The following is a 21,629-nucleotide window of genomic DNA, read 5'->3' on the forward strand; positions in this document are numbered from 1 at the left end:
CATAGAAAGGGGAGAATTAATGGCTGCTGATAAAATCACTTCTGACAACTGTTAATACTGATGAAAATGATGGATGCAATTATTAGTTGTCCTATCACATCCCCTTATGTCCCGATTCAACCAAAATTATATTTCACAGATATGAGCTATGGCGAGCTGATTCGAAAATTAATTTACCTAATTATAGCAACAATTAAACAGCATAGGCTTGGTTTTCATCATCTATCAGATTGTCATTAAACTTGATAAGATGATAATTTCTGGCCCTGGAAAAGCTGGGGGAACTGCACTTCCACCAATACAATAATTGTTATTAATGACATCGCCCAAATGACTAGCTTTTAATCTGACAGTCTGAATTATAGCTAATGCTCAGCCATTCATCTTCTGGAGCTGCCTGATTGGTAATAAAGTTGACTTGCTGTTGTTTACATGAAAGTAATTGGAGAGAATGATGAGGATGGGGTTGGCTTAATGCGCTGGGCCTTATATGATCCTCACTCTATGGCAGAGAGGAAAGGGAGAGAAGCGAGGCAAAGATGAAAGAGCAAACAACAACTTGCAATTATATAGTGACTTTAATGTAAGAATGTCACTTCACAGGACTGTTAGCAAACAGAGTTTGGACACAGAGCTGCATGAAATGATATTAGGATAGTTGACCAAATGCTGGGCTAAAGAGTTTGGTTTTAAGGAGTGTCTTAAATGAGGAGAAAGAGATACAGCGGTTTTGGAGAGTGAATTCCAGAACTTTGGGGGGTGATAGCTGAAGGCACGGCCAGCAATGTTGCAAAATGAGGGGAATAATAGTGAATACTTTTCATGTGTAACTGGGGCAAGGTTGAAAGATGCCCTGTGGGAGTGTGGCGGAAGATTCTAGATAGCATATGAGGCTTAGGAGGTAAAATTCAACTTCGGTGGTGGCGTCGGGGAAGGGGGCAATCAGAGAGTAACATAACATATCAGCCCTCTGCTTTTCACTCTATCTGACTAAGGTGCCCCTTAATTGGCTATATCTTTAGAGAGGTAACTTATTCTTTTGGATAGCTGGGACAACTTTGGGATTATGAAAAGTGAACACGATTATATGCTTTTTACACAGAAACTCAATGGAACTGTCAAGCTTCAGAAGTGGGGTCTAGCCGTCACAGAAATGTCCAGCTGTTCAGAAATGTTAAGAAGGCACCCAGCTGTCCAGGAACTGTCCAACTGTCAAATAAATGTTAAAAAGGTGTCCTGTCCAACTGTCAAGGAAACGTTAAGAAGATGTCCAGTCCAAGAACTGTTCAGTTGTTATGGAAATATTGAGGAACTGTCCAATTATCAAATTTGTCACAGTTACCGAAAAAATGTCAAAACTGTCAAGGAACAGTTCAAGAATATTTGATATGGAGGGATTAGGGCAAAGCATGGTGGCGGGTGTGTGCATTAGCATAAGTTGGCACTAAGTTGGCACAGAGGATACTGGGGCAAATGATGTGAATAGAATGGCTTTAAGTTGGCATAGGTTGGCAAAGGGAAAGTGTGAGGTGATGGATGTTTTTTGTTTTATTACTGTTCATTTATACACAGTGCTGGACACAGAGACAGGACATGGAGCTAGCCCAGCCCATTCGTGCCCAGCAACCTGTGGATTTGCTCCAGGGTCACCCACCCCAACTCCTGTTTCAGCTCCCCACCCCGCAACTGCCCATCCCACCTGATCAAAAATTCCACCTGCAGGTGGCTATCATTAAAGATTGGGGTCACAGAGCCAGAAAATCTCTCAGCTCAATGAATCCAACCTGGGGATGAAAATCTGCGCTATTTCCTCTCTCCATAGAATTTTTCCAGCATTTTCTGTTTTTATTTCATACTTACTAGGAACTCTGTTAATGGCTCGAAGTGGTCTCAGTACCCTCACAGTACGGACAGCTGATAGACTGACATTCTGTAGGTCCAGTGAATACTCTAACATGCTGAAAAACAAAGAGAAAACAATGGTTATCCATTCCGGGTCGCTCATGACAAGAGACAAGATAATTTCTGGGCATCATTCATTTCTTCTGCTCTGCCACTTGCAACAGTTTCACAGCAGCATCATGATCTAGGCTCGCATTACATTATCTCTATTCCAGATTCTGGTATATCACATGGAGATAAAAGGGAAAGAAGGTAAGAAATATAAAACCCCTCGAGTCCAGTAGACCGGAAAAGCAACACAAGCATTCACAACTGACCCATTAGCACCAGAAAGAAAAAGTCTAGGTTAATGCTCCAGATTGGACCCTTACTGATGGGGCCTGGGTGGAATTGTAGTCAGTGCAGATGGGCCGAATGGCCTCCTTCTGCACTGTAGAGATTCTATGGTAGGGATCCTATGGTTCATTGGAATTGACATGGTCAGGCTCAAGAGGCCTCTCCGTGGAGCTTGAGTTGCCAACTTTGTTTAGGTGCATTTCTGGAGGTTTTATTGAATGGCCTCTAATCTCAAACCCGCCATTGATCCATTCCTGGGCACACTGCCTTCCCACGTAAAGAGAATTGACTCTTTCTCGTCTGAAAGGATTAAACTAAACTGCTTTTGTTTCCTCACCTCTAACATTTTGATAACTTATCAATGAAAATGTTCAAGGGATGGGGGTAAAAGTCACAACTGTGTCTACTGCATCTACAATTATTCTCCTGCTTTATTCTCTGCAGCATTCAAGGAGTTTGATTTTCAATTGCTGGAGACTCCAGGCCAATCCTGGAGGAATGGCAACCCTAAAGTGGGGAGGACAATAGATAGTGGCTCCCAACCATAAAGAAATAGCTGGTGGGTTTGATGACTTGTGAAGGGATTTTAAGTACGAATTGGTGCATGAAATAAGATCTAATAGTATTTTATCAATGGGCATCAGGCAGGAAATAAAAGAAGGAAGCTGCATTTATATAACGCTACCCACAAACTCAGGGTATTCCAAAGCGCAGCCAAAAAAGTACTTTTGAAGAGTAGCCACTGCTGTAATGTCAGCAATCAATTTATGCACAACAAGCTCCCATTAACCGCGCTGTGTTGATGAGAATATGATATTGGATAAATATTAAAGACTGGCCAGGACAGACAGGATTGGCCTGGAGACTCCAGGAATTGAGGATTAATCTCCAGCACACTGCTGCATGCCACCCTGGAGAAAAATCATCAGGATATTAAAAAAAGGTTGTTTCTTTCTGTTAATTTGAACGTTTCTCTTTACCAGGTATAAAAATATTGAAAGTGGAGAAAAAAGGTTGACAATCAGGATTTGGGTCTTTTTGTTTTCCGATCAGAACGTGGAGACATAGTCATGTGACAAAAGCTCTACGAATACATTTGTTAACAGTTGGTACCCGAGGTAGTAGTTGTGGGGAGGGGGAGAGGGGGGAGGGTGGTGCGGGTGGAAGGAGAGTTTGGTGTGAAGGGGAGAGGGTGCCTTTCAGCACCTCCCCCTCCTGGATGCTGAGGACCTCAATTGGCCATCAAGTGTCTGTAAACAATGGACCCCCCACTGCCCGCCACCCCAACCCCCCCACCTCCCCCACACACACACACACACACACACACACACACACGACCCAACAAAGTTTGCTGACAACCCTTCATGAGGTGTGGAAGAGGTGTGCAGCCACTAAGTTCCCATTGCTTAGGGAGAATTGCTGAAGTGGACCAATAAAAAGTCTTAGACATCCTACCTCTACTCCCCCACCTCCTCTGTCTCTCACATCCCACCAATTTAACTGGGAACAGTTTTTCCCAATGCAAGTGACTCTGTTCCAATTCTCCCACTTTCCTCCCTCTCGATATCACTGCTGTCTGGAGGACTCCTTTCGATTCAGCCCATTATGTTCATTTAGATTGGTCTGCTCAAGTCTCTGGTGTGGGACTTGAATCTACAACCTCTGGATTCATTCAATCATTCATTCAAGCAAGAGTACTCAGCATTAAGCTACAATGGAAGGGGAGCAAAGGGCCAGACACACAGCCATGCTTTTAACCAGTTTTTTTTAATACAGATGGGGACAAGGAGGAAGATGAAGTAATTTTGACAGAGAATGCTAGAAGATGTAGCTGCTGTATAGCCTCTGATGGTGCAGAAAAGGTGAGGGAAATAATAAGTTGATTTTGAGAGAAATGGCTGAAGAAGTGTACAATTCTTTTAGGAGAATAGGCCATGGAGGGACATAAGTGAACTTAAACATCTTCAAGTGAATCCACTGGGGGAAAGTTCAACAGCAAACGTGCCTGGTTTCAAACCCAGGACGTTCTGTGTGGAAAGAAAACGTAATATCCCTACAGAAACTCTGTGCTACCCCACTGGGGCAAATCTAGCCAGTGGACCTCGTCATGTATACAGCTGATGTCCATGTGGAACGTGGCTCACAAGGGGATCTGGGGTTGGTCAAGTGAGCAGGACTGTGTGTTGGAAAATGCTCAGCCACCTTGTCCTGGATTAGCTGGAGTTTGTGACAGGTAGAGTTGGCTGACAAGAAGAGCTTCTGAAGTTTGATCATTCTGATGTTGAAGGTGTGAATGAGAATGTTAGAAGCAGGGAAAGTGAGGTAATACACCAGTGAGAAAACCTTCCAGAGAGGGGAAGGAGCAGGTCCTGACAACTGACTGGATGAGGGTTACAAAACTCAGTGACAATCAGAATGAAGAGGCTGGCAATCAGTGGGTTCAACCTGAATGAGCGGCCTATGAGACAGACTAATGGCGATGACTTGGACAACATTAGTTTTGCTAATTAGAACTGCAGGACATTAATCCAGGATTTGATGCTATAGAAAAGTGTGAATGTTGTATTTCAGTTGTGATTAAACACCATTGGCACCTTTAAGCTGATTGAATGATATGGGTGGGGGCAGGACATTGCGATCTCACTGGATTATTATCAGGCTCAACAGAGAATGTTTGATATTTTTCCAAAAATGACTTTTTGCCCACCAGCTACAAAAGTAACATCAAAAGCATTCGCATTTCCATGCTGGACCACGTGTGATGGTGGGCATTGCAAATTCTCTGCCATTCACGTGGTGGAATGCCCACAGTTCTGTTTGGTCAATGATTGCACACACGGTAATGGCTGGTCTGTACAGCCACTTGGCGGTTTGTGCCTGTAGTGTTTATGGTTTCATTTTAGACTTTTGCACAGGCAAAATCAGCAGTAAATTACTGGCCAATTGTGAGCAGGAGCAGCTCTGGGCTGCCTGTGATGTGCTCTCAACCACAAAATATTTCATTTCCATGGTAACCGCTGGCACTCATCACCGGTTTGAATGCTTAAAATATTTTTTTCATTTTTATTCTGTTGCCAGGTATCATTATTCCATTGAAAATACTTGTTACTTTCACTGTAAATGCCAATTGTTAATTGTCAACTTCTTTAAAACAGCTTTCCATGTCTAAAATGCATAATTATTGCACATATAACTAGCACCTTCCCAAACTGATGAATTGCTGTATCATTATGCTTAGGTGTCAGCAGTAGCTCTCTTGCAGAGTCAGAAATTATGGATTTAGGTCTTATTCAAGAGACTTGAGCATAAATTCTATGCTGGCTATTGTGGTATTGAGGGAGTGCTGCACTACCAGAGATACCACTTTTCAGAAGAGATATTAAACCAAAGCCCTATCTACTCTCAAAGGTGCATGGAAAATAATTCATGGCACTATTTGAGAGAAGAGCAGGTGAATTCTTCATGATTTATTGGATAAATAATTGTCCCACAATCAGTACCATTTAAGACAGATTATTTGGTCATTATTATTACATTTCCTCCATTTCAATGGGAACCAAAACCGCAGAAAAATTCTGCATTGTTTTTAAAATGCTTTGCCACATCTCACAGTTGTGAATGACCCTATATAAAGCAGCAGAAAAGCAGAAAATGCTGGAAACACTCAGCAGGTCCATCAGTATCTGCTGGGAGAGAAACAAAATCAACAATCCTTGGTCAGTCCTAGTCTGTCAAGCAGCAGTGGCTCATCAGAAAGCCAGATGTGACCATGATAAGTTCCTGGAGGGAATTTTTGAGGAAGTGGCTAATTAACAGGTCTTGTCTGAGAGCCCTGTCCAATTCAGGATGGCGGGTGGGTTCCATGGGTAAGGGAAGAATAGTGGAGGTGCCAGTTCACTGGGTGTGGCCATTAAAATCATAGGATCCCGACATTCAGCCCATCATGTCTGCACTGATGCTCTGACAGGGTATCTTATCCAGATCCTCTCCCCTGCCCTATCCCTGTAACCCTATGCATTTACTGTAGCTAATCCATCTAACCTACACATTTTAGGACACTAAGTGGAATTTGGCACGGCCAATCTATCTAACTTGCACATCTTTGGATTGGGGTAGTGCTGTCGGAGAGCCAGACCAGGATAAAGCACATAGAAAACATGCACTTTGGGGTGATTTGTTGACTTTTATATGCAATATGGCACAATCTGTTTCATAAATTTGGTTTGGAATGTTATTTTGTGGTGGCTTTATTTTTGCTCAAGCAGATGCAGTGTTAGACAGTGAGAGTGGGAAGGTGAGGTGAACAGGATTGCAGTTACTAATATCACACTTAAATGAGGTATTCGTGGGTGCCAGAACTTCCTCCTTATGCTCTAATCCCTTAGCTGCTTATTGTACAGCATTCAGCAAGCATTGAGGATTCCCAACGCTTGCATTGCCCAATACTCAGGCCTCTTCCCGAGTGGAGTCATTGTTTCAGGATGCCGATGGTCTACTCTATCACATTTTGTGTGGCAGCATGGCAGTCATTGTATGCATGAGTATGTGTGGGTTGCACGCCATCAATCATCAGCCATATCTTCAACAGATAGCCCTTGCAAACTGTTGGCTTCACTGAGATGACTCAAAGGCAGCTGGCACAGCAGACTGCCACAGAATGAAGGTATCCTGACTGCTGCCAGGATACCATTCCCATGGCTGCTGCCAGGATACCATTCATCAACCCTGCCTGATTCACTGGCTACAGTCACATAACAGCTGGATAATGAGGGAGTGGAATCCCTTTTGGTTCCTGTATAATCTCAGAATTATAATGTGTTACGGCGCAGAAACAGGTAATTTGGCCCATTATGTCTGCACTAGCTCTCCAAACGAGCATCATGACTTATTGCCATCCCCCTGCCTTTTACCCTTACCCTTGCACAATGTTTCAATTCAAGTAACCTCTAACCCCCTCTTGAATGCTTTGATTGAACCTGCCTCTACCACACTTCCAGTCAGAGCATTCCAGACCTGAACCGCTCACTCTGTGAAAAAGCTTTTTCTCACATCACATTTGCTTCTTTTGCAAATCACTTTAAATTTGTGCCCTCTTGTTCTTGATCGTTTTATAAGTGGGAACAATTTCTCCCTATCTACTCAGTCCAGCCCCCTCATGATTTTGAACATTTCTAACAAATCTCCTCTTAGTCTTTTTCTCTTCAAGGAGAACAGTCCCAACCTCCCCATTCGATCCTCATAACTGAAGTTTCTTATCCCTGGAACCATTCTTGTAAACCTCTTCTGCACTCTCTCCAATATGTTCACATCCTTCCTATAGAGTGACACCAAGAATTGTACACAATATTCCAGCTGAGGTCTAACTAGTGTCCTATACAAGCTCAGCATAACCTCCTTGCTCTTGTACTCTACGCCTATATAAAGCCTAGGATACTGTATGCTCTGGGTTCAAGTCCAATGCCAGGACTTGTTAGCCATGGAAACAGTGTTCATAATGTGGTTCAGTGGGCTGACAATCAGCTTGGAAATCCTTCCCCCACTATTCTTGACTATTCCCTGATTGAAAAAGCAGTATGGGTGCAAAGACACACAAAAGAAATAACCATAAGGTGTCCCAAAGCAGTTAACAATCATTGGAACATAGAAACAGGGAAAATAGAAACAGGAGTGGGACGTTCAGCCCATTGAACCTGCTCTACCATTCATTTTGATCATGGCTGATCATCAAAATCAATACCCTGATCCCTCTTTCCTCCATATCCCTTGACTCCTTTAGCTCCAAGAGCTATACTTACTTCCTTCTTGAAATCACACCATGTTTTGGCCTCAATTACTTTCTATGGTAGTGAATTCCACACATTCACCACCCTCTGGGTGAAGAAATTTCTCCTCACATCAATTCTAAAAGGTTTACCCCTTATTCTCAAACAATGACCCCCAGCTCTGGACTCCTCCGTCATCGCAAACATTCTTTCTGAATCTACCCTATTAGAGTTTTAAATCTTTCTATGAGATCCCCTTTCACTCTTCTAAATTCCAACGAATACAATCCAAACTGACTTCTCATTTGATGGACATGCCTTCCCAGGAATCAACCTGGTAAACCTTCGATAAAAGTAAATAATTGTGGACGCTGGAATCTGAAACCAAAAGAGAAAATGTTGGAAAATCTCAGCAGATCTGGCAGCATTTGTAAGAAGAGAAAAGAGCTGACGTTTTGAGTCCAGATGACCCTTTGTCAAAGCCAATTTGCACATAATGATCAAGGAATCTATTTTATGATGTTGTTTGGGGAATAAATATTGGCCTGGCTACCAGAGGGAACAGCCTTGCTCTCTTTGAAATTGCACAATGGGATCAGATTCACCTGAGAGAACAGATAGGGCTTCGACACCTCTGGCCCTGGGCTGGGGTTTTAATATTCCTGAACATCTGGGATAATTTGGGAAATGTTCGTGTGTAGCAGGAAATGTGCTGTGAATTAAAGATCGAAAGGTAGTAAATTGAATCAGATCATTCCAAGTTAACTCTTTTCCTCTCTCCACAGATGCTGCCAGGCCTGCTGAGCTTTTGAGCACTTTGTTTTTATTTTGAATTAGAACCAAGGCCATCTTTTTCTGATTAGGCTAACTATGATAAATCATCATAAAAACGTGTTCAGTTGAAGCATGGACAAAGCAGATTCATAACTGAGTCCAAACTGACTTTGCACTGCACAGACAAAGCAAAACCTATTGAGATAAATGTCATGAGTTGACGTTGATTGTAAATTGTTCGCTGGCTGTTTTAAGCTCGTCTCCATAGCAACGAAGAAAAACAGACAGAGAGTTCCATCAGTAGTTTTTAGCCATTAAGTGGAGACAGACGAAAGCTCCCCACCCTCCAATGCTTCTCCCACGGTACAGTGCTGCCCACAGACCATACCTAGGACATGTTAAACATGAACACTCATCTCTCAGACAACAATCAGACCATTATATGGACATAATAAAATACGAAGAAACCATTCAGGGAACTATAGACCAAAGAGCCTAACGTCAGTACCGGGGAAGTTGCTAGAGTCCATTATCAAGAATTTCATAATCAGGATATTGAATTCTATGATCAGCCATGATCAAAACGAATGGTAGAGCAGGTTCGAAGGGCTGAATGGCCTACTCCCACTTCCACTTTCTATGTTTCATCCGGTCGAACCCACTCCAACATCAAATTATTTTATTGCCGATCATTATCTTAACTCCATCAACTTGTCTTCAATCCGTAACACTTAATATCCTTACCTAAGAAAATTGCCAATCTCAGCATTGAAGTTTTCAGTTAGCCACCAAGACAAACATCCACTTCCCCCAGTCCCTACTCAACCTCCCCCCCAACCCGGCCTCAATCAGATTGTTGACAGAATTCCAGATTTCCACTATACTTTGTGTGAACAAGTGCTTCTTAATGTCACTGTTGAATGGCCAAGCTCTCCTTTCAAAGTTATGCCATCTTGTTCTGGATTCCTCACTCCCATCAGAGGAAATAGCTGCTGTCTACCCTATCGAAGTATCTTCCACTGGCAAGGCTGTACAAACAATTCAGTGTATCATAAACTCAGCTAAACCTTGAGCCCTAGTACCTTTCTGATAAATCTGTGCTGCACGCCCTCCAAGGGGATATATCCTTCCTGAGGTGTGACATCTAAAGCTGACTGAAATACCCTAGGTGCTGTCTAACCAGAGCTTTCTATAACTATAGCAAAAGTACCAACCCTTTCAACAGCTGACCCGATAAGTTCTTCCTCAGTTCGCTGCCTGATGATGGACCCACCTGACAGTGCCACAGCCTCCTTCAGGACTTTCTTGTCCCACATGAGTAGGACAAGAAAGTCCTGAATCCACCCTAATTGGAACGGGGATGGAAGCCCCGTTCTGTTCACCACCAGTGCCCACACCCTGTTCCTCCCCCATAAAGGGTTGGAGTTGTTGTGGCAACATACACTTTTACATGCATGCTGTAGTCCTGGAGTTATGAATAGGGATAGTGGGGGCTCCAACTTCATTCCATCATATGGTCAATCAGGAAACTCTCCCGCTCTTATCACCTGCCATTGGCATGTGTTGGAGGGATTTGCAGATTGATATTCAACCTGTTTGGCCATGTACGAACGCACCTTCATTGGTCATCAAGTCCCGGAGTGGGACTCGAACCCAGAGTTTCAGGCTCAGATGCACAGTCAGTGCCCACTGCATCACAAGACTTCCTCCCACTGTGCTGAAGGTCAATATTTTTAAAATATTACTTCTGTGATTGTCCACTGGGGAACTGGAGAGTGTTCAAAAGCAGGAATGCAGTCCATTTGTTTCTGCTCTGTTCCTCGGCAGTATTGTATCCCAGCTACAATTAAGCAACAGGCCACTGATCAGAAGTTAAATATAAGAACATGAGAACTAGGAGCAGGAGTAGGCTATCTGGCTCTGCCATTCAATGACTGATCTTTTTGTGGACTCAACTCCACTTACCCGTCCGCTCACCATAACTGTTAATTCCTTTACTGTTCAAAAATTTATCTACCCTTGCCTTAAAAACATTCGATGAGGTAGCCTCAACTGCTTCACCGGACAGGGAATTCCACAGATTGACAACCCTTTGGGTGAAGAAGTTCCTCTGAACTCACTCCTAAGTCAGCTCTCCCTTATTTTGAGAGCATGCCTCTTAGTTCTAGCTCTCACCTCTGTGTAGAACCACACTGTGTTCTGACCCACCTTGCCATCAGGGAGCGAGACTGGGACCATGAGTCAGTTGCTTCATGTTCACCATTTTCTTGAATAACAGCTTCTCAGCTGAGAAGAAAGATGGTTAGGAATCATTTAGTGGGACCTGCACAAGCAAATGCGGTTTGGAGGTCAGAGGTCATAACTTAGATATATGCCACATTCCTTGATAGAAACAACCAGAATGCTTTAATGAAAACACACATTCTGTTTTCTTCATTCTTTCTTATATCGAGCAAAGGATTAATGCTTATGTTAATTAAACAATGATGATGTAAGCACGATATCAGGGTCAGATGGCCAAGAGGTTTCAAGAGAGCAAGACACAGAGCAGTCTGCATCCAGAGAACAATGTGCTTACCATGAGATTCTGGATATAAATACTTCTAAAGAAATAGTTTAAGGGGATCTAAATGCTGACCATTTCCAAGTCATTCAGAGTAGGTGAAACGTCATCAAAGCACGACCTTTAGTACTGTCACAAGTAGTCATCCCTGAGCTGTGAGCACGTGACCCCGCAAAAAACATTACAGACGAGCTGTATTATCGTCATGGAAACAAACTCTTCCCATCAACCCAAAGAACTATGTGAGGGCTCTGCTCATGGTTCAGCTCGGATATGGACCGTCCAATGTAGAATCATTTTCCAGGTTTGATGTTGAACTTGCTGAGCAGAGAGGCTGTGCTTTCATTTTTAACACACAAGAAGCTCAACATTGCCCATGACAAAGCATCCTGTTTATCCTGGCATCCCATTCGTCAACTCAAGTGTTCACTACCTCCACTGCAGGCACACAGTGGCAGCGGTATGTATCATATACAACTTGTCAAGCCTTCTTTGATAGCAAATCCACGACCTCTGCCATCTGGAAAGAAATGGGCAGTGGACACATGGGAGCACTGCCACTTGCAAGTTCCCTTTAAGCCACACACCATCGTGACTTGGAAATATATCATCGTTCCTTCTCTGTCGCTGGGTTAAAATCATAGGATCCCTACAGTGCAGGAAGAGGCCATTCAGTCCATCAAACCTGCAGAGACAACTATTCCACCAACAACCCATCTCTGCAACACCAAATATATACTCTATTACCTTCACCCCTCTCCGAGCTAAGGGACAATTTAGCATGGTCAATCCACCTAACCTGCACATCTTTGGACTGTGGGAGGAGGAAACCGGGGCACCCGGAGAAAAGCCATGCAGACACGGGGAGAACGTGCAAACACCACACAGGCAATGATCCAAGACTGTAATTAAACCCGAGTCCCTGATGCTGTGAGGCAGCGGTGCTAACCACTGTGCCACCCTGGAATTCTAGAATTCCCTCCTTAACAGCGCTGTGGGAATACCTACAGCCAGATGAATTGCAGCATTTCAAGAGAGTGGCTCCCACCACCTTCTCAAGGGCAATTATGGATGGGCAACAAATAGTGGCTTAAACAGTGACATTCATATCCCATGAAAGAATAAAAAAAATTTTCTACTGAAGGTGGGAGGAGGGATAGTTACTGAAAGGTGTCACAGTTTGTTTGATAATACTCCTGTAAACGGCCTTGACACATCTTACTGTCCCAAAAGCACAATATAAATGTAAGTTATCGTTGTTATATTAGAATTCTTGGTTGATTTGTCTTCTATGTCATGCCAAGATGGCCAACTGTATTAATTCGAGCGTTGCCCCTCACTGAGAACAGCAAACTCAGAGACTGAGCCTAGAATACAATTCAGTTCTGCGACGGTACAGCCCATATACCGACTGAGCCGCTGGTGAAGACTTCACTTGTTCCTCATGTTGATGGATCAAATGAGTTCCTTCTACTTTTATATCTTTTTAAGAGTTTTTACAGTATTTTTTCCTCATCTGGTTAAAGCAATTCCAGCTCGAATTACTGGCAGCAGCTGTTTTTATTGACAGAGTAATAATGGATTCCTTACGAACAACGCAATCACAAATTTGATACCCAAACAGATAAGCTGTTCATGTTCTCAATGGGCTGTTTGATGGATGAAATCACATGTTGACTCCCAGCCATGTTTGTTCTGGCCTTGACACCACTCTCTGGAATAATCAGTACGAATTGTTTTATTTTCAGTCAATTAAGTTCAAAGAGTGATTTCAGGATTTTGAACTTACGAATGGCAATTTTTTATATAGGCGAGTTTATTTCCATGACAACCATGCTGTCAAGGGGCTTTGCAACACTAATAAGGTTTCCTCACTCCCTGTTTCCAATGGAGAGAAGCTCACCAAACAAGAAAGAGAGATGTTAATTTCTATTGCGTCTCAGGATATCCCAAAGAATTTACAGCCACTGAAGTATTTGTGAAGTGTAATCATGCTCATAACACAGGGAGCAGTTGCCAATTTGTGCACAGAAAGATTCCAAGAACTGCAATATTATAATATCAGCTACGCTGTTTTGGTGAAGAATAAATATCAGTCAGGATACCAGCTTCTCTGCGAAATAGCACCATATAACCCTTTACATCTGCCTGAGACAGCAAGCAGAGCCTCTGTTTAATATCTCAATTTAAAGACAGCTGGCTAGATTTTCACAGAGTCAGGGTGGTTTTGCAGACCATTGAAAAGGGTGGCTGGGTTCCAATTCAGGATTCCTGGCCTCATTCCCGATGCCCCCTTTTCCACCAGTACGGCATGAGGTTGTGGCTGGCGTAGGGTCACGAGACAGCACCCTGTATTCATGACTTGGTTAGCTCCATGGCAGGTCAAGGCATGAGCTAGCCCTCTGCAAATTTCATGAAATTGGGCCAGTTTTTCAAGGACTTGTGGTCCATGACCACTCAGTGCGGTGAACCATAGTCTTGATGAGGGAAGCTTCTGAAAGATAAGTTCAAAAGGTCTTACTCATCCTCTTGCCAAGTTATTTTCATCAGCTCCGCCCCACATCCCCCTCCCCATTGGCTACCTAAGGCCCCTTATACACTCCACGCCAACCTACGGCTCTTCCATGCCTATTTGCCTGGCATATACCCTGCACACAACCAGTAAACAGGATGGTAACAACATAATGTGCAAAAAGCTTTAAAAAAGTCAATCAGAAAATTGTTTTTAATACAATCCTGGAAAGGTTTCAATCACACGTATCAGTCACAAAAATTACATGCACTGGAAACCTCTACTTTGATTAATTAAACATTGTGCAATTGACAAAGTAGATAATGGTGTCATGTTCTAATTATGTTGGTGGCTGTGGGTTTTAACAAAGAAAAAGTGCTTTGCACACTTGGATTCAAAATAACACACAGCAGATTTTATATCAAGAGATGTTCTCTATGCTGCCCAGAGTACGAACTGAAATTAAAACAGTAGGCTGTGCAAACACCCTAATGGTATCATCATCAAATCATGTGTTGAGCTCTTAAGGCAACCTGCAACTCCATAAATAGACAACAGAGAGAAAGAGCTGTCAATCAAGCAATTTTTCCCAGGGAAAAATTACTCTGCTGAAAACAGTTTCAACAGAGTAATGGATACCTGGGTCAGAAAAGAGTAAGAGCTAGAGCTGTTGTCAGTACACAGGCTCCCAGGATGAAGGCACTAGCTGGGATTTGGGGTCAACAGCAAGGGCAAAGGGGTTTCTTCCTTCAGCTGCCCTCCTTCCCCTTAATGCTGGGTCCCTCAATCTGGCACAGAGTGCCTTTGATCAGGGGCACTCCAGAAAAGGCCACAAGAATATTTGACAGTGCTTGCTAAGTGGTCTTCCGAGAAGGTGAGTAATCCCATTTAGAATCATACAATCAAAGGATCCCTACTGTGCAGAATGAGGTCATTCGGCCCACCGAGCATGCACCGCCTCTCCTACAGAGCATCTTATCCAGGAACTATCCTCATAATCCCACATATTTACCCTGCTAATCTTCCTAGTCTACACACTGTGGGACCCTAAGGTCAATTTAGAATAGCCAATTCACTTAACCTACACATCTTTGGACTGTGGGAGGAAACTGGAGCACCCAGAGGAAACCCATGCAGACACGGAGACAGCATGCAAGCTCCACCCAAGGAATTGAACCCAGTTGTGAGACAGCAGTGCTAACCACTGTGCCATCATGCTGCCCCGCTGGTTGAGTTCTGAGGGTCATTTCTTTTTGAGAAAACAGTGTTTCATAACTGCTACGTATCGAAATAAACAATATTAAGTCACTGCTTGATCTGGGGGGTACAGAACACCTGAGATTTTGAATGTACGGCTCGGCACCAAGACAAATTTGAGCAACTATGTATCTCATGCAAGAAATGTTCCAGTCTTGTTTCTGTACAGCCTTATTTTGAACAAAGCCCTGAGTCAAGCACTTATCCTTTCAACCTAGTTAATAAATTGGTCTGTATTTCACATTCCATTCATTAAAATCTCTTTCGACACGCTAATGTAATGTGAGTTGAAGAGCGTAATTCAACGACGAGTAGACTTCTTATTAGTAACAATAATCCTCAACATTCTACAGCATCCTTTCAGACCAACAGCCATCGATAAAAATATTTCTTTATAAAATTTAATGTTTGGATAAAGCTATTTACAGTGGAAAAGCCAGGATTCTCTGGCCTCTCTGCAGCACTTTTCTCAGATTTGGGAGGGTGTCTGCCGTTGGCCAGTGGAGGGATTTTTTGGTCCTGTCACTGTTGATGGGATTTCCCATTGATTGCATCCTATGCCGCCAGGGTCGTGCGGCAGGGAAACAATGTTGGCAGGACCAGAATCCCACACCGCCAGGGAACACATGGTGTGGGAACACTGTCAGCAACACCAGAACTACTGGCATGAAGAGCCAAAAGATCACGCCCCTCATGTTCAAAAGAGACCAGTCAGGAACATGCAATTGCTTAGCATCTTTTTATGCAGCATCCATACAAAGTTCTCTCACATCCATGAGGAGGAGGCAGCAGGGGTTGGATGAAAGAAGCCAGTTCAGATGCAGTGGGCCAAATGGCCTCATTCTGGATGTGAAATGATAGGATGATGGTTGAAAGCACGGTTTGGAGGAGTCTCTCGAAGCTGGTCAAGTGTGCAGGGGCACGGTGCTAAAGTTAATATTGTCTAAAATGGGTAATGGGAAGGAGAAGGCAGGCATTGTCAATGGGAATCAGAGGACTGGAGGGACCTTGTTGGGACACAAGACTGGAGGAGATGTTAAGACAGAGTGCGAGAAAACAATTGTAGATGAAAATGAAAATTTTTAAATCCATATTCAGCAATTAATCAGATTTGTATCAGAGAAACCTTCATAGATCACCTTTGGTCAGACTCAAAGTTTAGATTGGAGTTATTTTGTTCAATTCAGGTTGATGTGGGGAAGCATGGCATTTTTATTTTATATTATCATTACATGGAGACAAGCTTCATCAATTGACCTGAATGAACCTGACCACAATATTTCTTAGTGTGTTGACTCATTTTCAAATAGCTTTGTGACTGATATCTGATCTTGTCTGACTAATCACTTTCTCCATGCAAAACTACATTGATTCAGATCACAAAAGATTCCGATGTTATAGAACTCATGACTTGGCATTGGTGGTGTTATATATTGGGCAGGGTGGGCACACATCTAAAATTAAGACACTCAGATCACTTCTGGGAATGAATAGTGCCACAGGAACACCTGCCAACATTTCAAAATCCATCATCATGACTGTTCAGGCGAAGTACCGAGGGCAGTCAGCGCCTGTGCAATTGTTCTTTTTTTAGGTAGTCCCTTGGAGTTGAGGATGACTCGACTCCACACTAACAATCAGTTCTCAGGTGAACGGAGAGTCCAATGCGTGACCTACAGTCACAGGTCGGGCAGGTGGTAGTTGGAGGAGCAGGAGGCTGGGGTGCCTGCGTTACTACACACTACTTTCTCTGTCGCTGCTTGCCCTCAGCAATGAAACTCGAGGTATTCAGCTTCTTCCCTGGATGTTTCTCCTTCACTTTGGGCAGCCTAGCACCACAGATTCCCAGGTGAGAGTAAGGATGTCACACTTTTTCCAAGGAGGCTTTGAGAGTGTCCTTGAAGCATTTTCTCTGCCCTTCTGATGTTCGCTTGACGTGCCAAAGGCATGGAATTGTATTCCACCAGGAGTTGTCGGCATGTTCAGACATGACAAGACTTGAGGAAGGCATTTTAATGAAACCTTATGGCCAATTCTACTGACTAATAGCTTGTTTATTAGGAAGCTGCACTCAGAGAGCACTTACTATTCCATTCATATTCGAAGCAGGCACTCTAATAAAGCCAACAACGCTAATTCAGACTGACTTTCATGCTCCACAGCTTTTTCCAAAACAGTTCACACCATCGTTAAACTCAGAGTGTAAATGAGGTGCAGAGGAACAGGAGGAGGCCATTCAGTTCCTCGAGCCTATTCTGCCATTTAATTCAATTGAGATTGATCTGTATCTTAAGTCCCATCCATCCACCTTTCGTTCCGCATTCTAAATACTCTATCCTAACAAAAAAAAATCAACCAGTCTGAGTTTGGAAATTTTCAACTGGCAACTATTCAACAACTATTCCGTGGGAGCGAGTTCAACATTTCCACTATTCTGTGTGAAGAAGCACTTGCTGAGTTTAGCCCTCAATGACCTTTCTCTAAGTTTGCACACACTCAAACAGACTCCAAAGTGAGACTGCCTCCTTGAGGAAATCTCACTCCCCTTGGTTTCAGCTTGACTTACAGTGTGATGGTGACATGGTGGCAGTGTTGTTATATTCGTAATCCAGAGTCTTTGGGAACATGGGTTCAAATCCCATTACAGCAGCTGGTGGAATTTAGTGAATTGAGCTAATGAATCTGGGATTATAAAGCTAGTTTCAGTAATGAGGACCCTGACAACTATCATCGATTATTGATAAAAAAAAATCCATCTGGCTCACTAATGCCCTTTAGAGAAGGAAATCTGTCATCCTTACCTAGTCTGGAATACAAGTAACACCAAGTCCACAGCAATGTTCTGACACTTAAATGGGCTCTAAAATGGCTTAACAAGTCACTCAGGCCAAGGGCAATGAGGAATGGGCAATAAATTTCCCAGGGATGGTGACTCATTGGTTAACATTGCTGGCTTATAGTCCCAGGGACCCGGTTTCGATTTTGGCCTTGGGTGACTACCTGTGTGGAGTTTGCATGTTTTCCTTGTGTCTATACGGGTTTCTCTGGGTGCTCTGGTTTACTCCCTACACTCCAAAGATGTGTAGGTTAAATGGATTAGCTATGGTAAATGTGCAGGATTACGGGGATAGGGCAGGGGGCCTCCGGGGGTGGGGGGGGGGTGGGGGGGGGGGAGCGGAGGTGGGGGGGGGGGGGCGCTGGTGGAGATACTGAGGGATGGTGGTGCTGGGTAAGATGTTCATTCAGAGTTGGTGCAGACTCGATGGGCCAAAAGGCCTCTTTCTGCACTTTAGGGATTCTATGATTCTATGGACACCCACATCCCATGAAAGACTAAGGAAAAATGTGTGATGACACTTTATTTATGTCATAATTGCAGCACTGGTGCAAATTGCCACATTATAAATGATCACATTGGTCATGTAGCTGCACCCTAAAGTACAACTGATAACTTAACTGAAAAATTGTTCTGTTCAAGTGAAGCAAATGTCAAAAATGTTATGCGAGATTTTGAAAGTTCTCCATGACTTAAAGTTGTAAAAGGTTTTCCATTCATAATCTACTGCCCTTTCGAAAACAAAATCTTCGGTCTTGCATAAAAGTAGCAGAGGATTTAAAAAAAACTTTTGTCCAGTTTACTTCTATGTTTCTTCCTATGGGGCAATCTAGAACAAGGGGTCATAGTATAGGTTGAGAGGTGGTAGATTTAAAATTGAGATAAGGAGAGCTACTTCTCACAGACGATGGTGAATTTATGGAACTTGCTGCCCCATAGCATGGTGTAATTTGAATTTTTGAGTGGTTTCAAGAAGGAGAAAGATATATTTTTAATAAAAAAGAGAAAGAAGGATATGGGGAACTGATGGGGAGGTGTATTTGAGACCAGGGAGAAATCAGCCATGGTCTGATTGAATGGTGAAGCAGGCTCAAAGGAATGAATCTGCTTACTTCTGCTCCTAATTCCTATGTTCTTAAGTTCTGTTATCACTTTCCTGAAGACAGTAACTCATTCCAAGATGCATTCACAGGTGAATGCCTTAATACGGGTGGCCTCCCAGGCAATATTCAAACTCCATTCCAGGGATTTGAAGACATACGCTAGAATTCTACCGCCTCGCCCGTCATTGAATGGGAGCAGACGAGGTGTGGACAACGGAAACATCCGTTGACCTCGGGTGGGAATTTCCAGACTCGCTTGAATGAGGCCATAAAATCCTGCCCATAGTCCAGGCCAATACCTCAATGCATCTCAGGGACCTAGGTGAGGATGGGGGTTGGGGGAGTGGTGTGTTGTGAAGATGCCAGCTTTTGAATGAAATGTTAACTAGCATTGGTGCAAATAAATGATCACATTGGTCATGTAGCTGCACCCTAAAATCTGCTTTAGCGGGTGGACATAAGAAGTCCCCACACAGAATTCCAAAAAGAATTGGCTAATAGTAATTTAAAAATGGATTTTCCATTCATTGTCACATTGCCACTGGGAGAACGGGGAGCAAATTGGTCGCTGCATGCTCTACATTGTCACAGTGATTATGTTTCAAAAAATATTTAATCGCTCAAAAATGCTCAAAGTATTTAAGCGAGCACTTGAAACACCAGGCTACAGGCCATGTGCTGGAAAATGGGATTAGAATGGAAAGGTGTTTGATGGCTGGTGTGGACACGATGGACAGGTGGGCCTCTCTTTGCGCTAAAAGCTCGATGACCATGCAGGGGTGAAGGAAGGTGTCACAGAAATAAAAGTCCTTTTTTGTCTGTCCCAGTCCAGAGCAGTGACACAGCATCCTGCTGCGTACACCTCCAGCGACACAGCATCCTGCTGCGTACACCTCCAGCGACACAGCATCCTGCTGCGTACACCTCCAGTGACACAGCATCCTGCTGCGTACACCTCCAGTGACACAGCATCCTGCTGCGTACACCTCCAGCGACACAGCATCCTCCTGCGTACACCTCCAGCGACACAGCATCCTGCTGCGTACACCTCCAGCGACACAGCATCCTGCTGCGTACAGCCCCAGCGACGCAGCATCCTGCTGCATACACCTCCAGCGGCACAACATCCTGCTGCGTACACCTCCAGCAACACAGCATCCTGCTGCGTACACCTCCAGCGACACAGCATCCTGCTGCGTACACCTCCAGCGACACAGCATCCTGCTGCGTACACCTCCAGTGACACAGCATCCTGCTGTGCACACCTCCAGCGACACAGCATCCTGCTGCGTACACATCCAGCAACACAGCATCCTGCTGCATACAGCCCCAGCGACACAGCATCCTGCTGTGCACACCTCCAGTGACACAGCATCCTGCTGCGTACAGCCCCAGCAACACAGCATCCTGCTGTGCACAGCCCCAGCAACACAGCATCCTGCTGTGCACACCTCCAGTGACACAGCATCCTGCTGCGCACACCTCCAGTGACACAGCATCCTGCTGCGCACACCTCCAGTGACACAGCATCCTGCTGCGTACACCTCCAGTGACACAGCATCCTGCTGCGTACACCTCCAGCGACACAGCATCCTGCTGTGCACACCTCCAGCGACACAGCATCCTGCTGCGTACACCTCCCGTGACACAGCATCCTGCTGTGTACAGCCCCAGCAACACAGCATCCTGCTGCGCACACCTCCAGTGACACAGCATCCTGCTGTGCACACCTCCAGTGACACAGCATCCTGCTGCGCACACCTCCAGTGACACAGCATCCTGCTGCGCACACCTCCAGTGACACAGCATCCTGCTGTGCACACCTCCAGCAACACAGCATCCTGCTGCGCACACCTCCAGTGACATAGCATCCTGCTGCGCACACCTCCAGTGACGCAGCATCCTGCTGCGCACACTCCTAGTGATGCAGCATCCTGCTGCGTACACCTCCAGCGACACAGCATCCTGCTGTGCACACCTCCAGCGACACAGCATCCTGCTGTGCACACCTCCAGCGACACAGCATCCTGTTGCGTACGCCTTCAGCAACACAGCATCCCGCTGCATACACTCCTAGTGATGCAGCATCCTGCTGCGTACACCTCCAGTGACACAGCATCCTGCTGCGTACACCTCCAGCAGCACAGCATCCTGCTGCGTACACCTCCAGCGACACAGCATCCTGCTGCGTACACCTCCAGCGACACAGCATCCTGCTGTGTACACCTCCAGTAACAGAACTTCCTGCTGTGTACATCTCCAGTGCAAATACCACAGAGTACCTGGCAGAGTTTACTGCTGCTGTCAAGTACCAAGGCACCCGTGCCATTGACAAGAATGAATTTGCTTTGATCGGAATAGTTATATAAGGATGAGTAGTTGATAAAATTAACACCTTTTAGACAACAGTCAATAACTTCAGAACTTGTTCACACAGCGGGTAATGAGCGGCTGCCAGGGAATTTGGCTGTTAATAAGAAAATGCAAAGACATAAACTAAAGAACCAGGAGAATGAAACACTGCCTTAAACCTATTGTCGATGTGTGATGTTGTGATATAGGTAATGCGGCAGTCAATTTTCAA

At 44.3% G+C, this 21,629-nt stretch overlaps 1 protein-coding gene across 1 annotated transcript in view; it reads right to left on the minus strand.

The window, feature by feature from the left end:
- Positions 1–21,629, minus strand: part of LOC145356398 (voltage-dependent T-type calcium channel subunit alpha-1G-like) — a 313,384-nt gene that overhangs the window by 261,084 nt on the left and 30,671 nt on the right. Inside the window, exon 3 of the mRNA XM_080209098.1 lies at positions 1,861–1,958. Coding sequence (XP_080065224.1) covers positions 1,861–1,958 — 98 coding nt within the window. The remainder of the gene's footprint in view (positions 1–1,860; positions 1,959–21,629) is intronic.

The sequence above is a fragment of the Carcharhinus amblyrhynchos genome, chromosome 21, assembly GCF_965287045.1.
Source record: "Carcharhinus amblyrhynchos chromosome 21, sCarAmb.v2.hapA, whole genome shotgun sequence".
In the NCBI taxonomy this organism is placed as follows: Eukaryota; Metazoa; Chordata; class Chondrichthyes; order Carcharhiniformes; family Carcharhinidae; genus Carcharhinus; species Carcharhinus amblyrhynchos.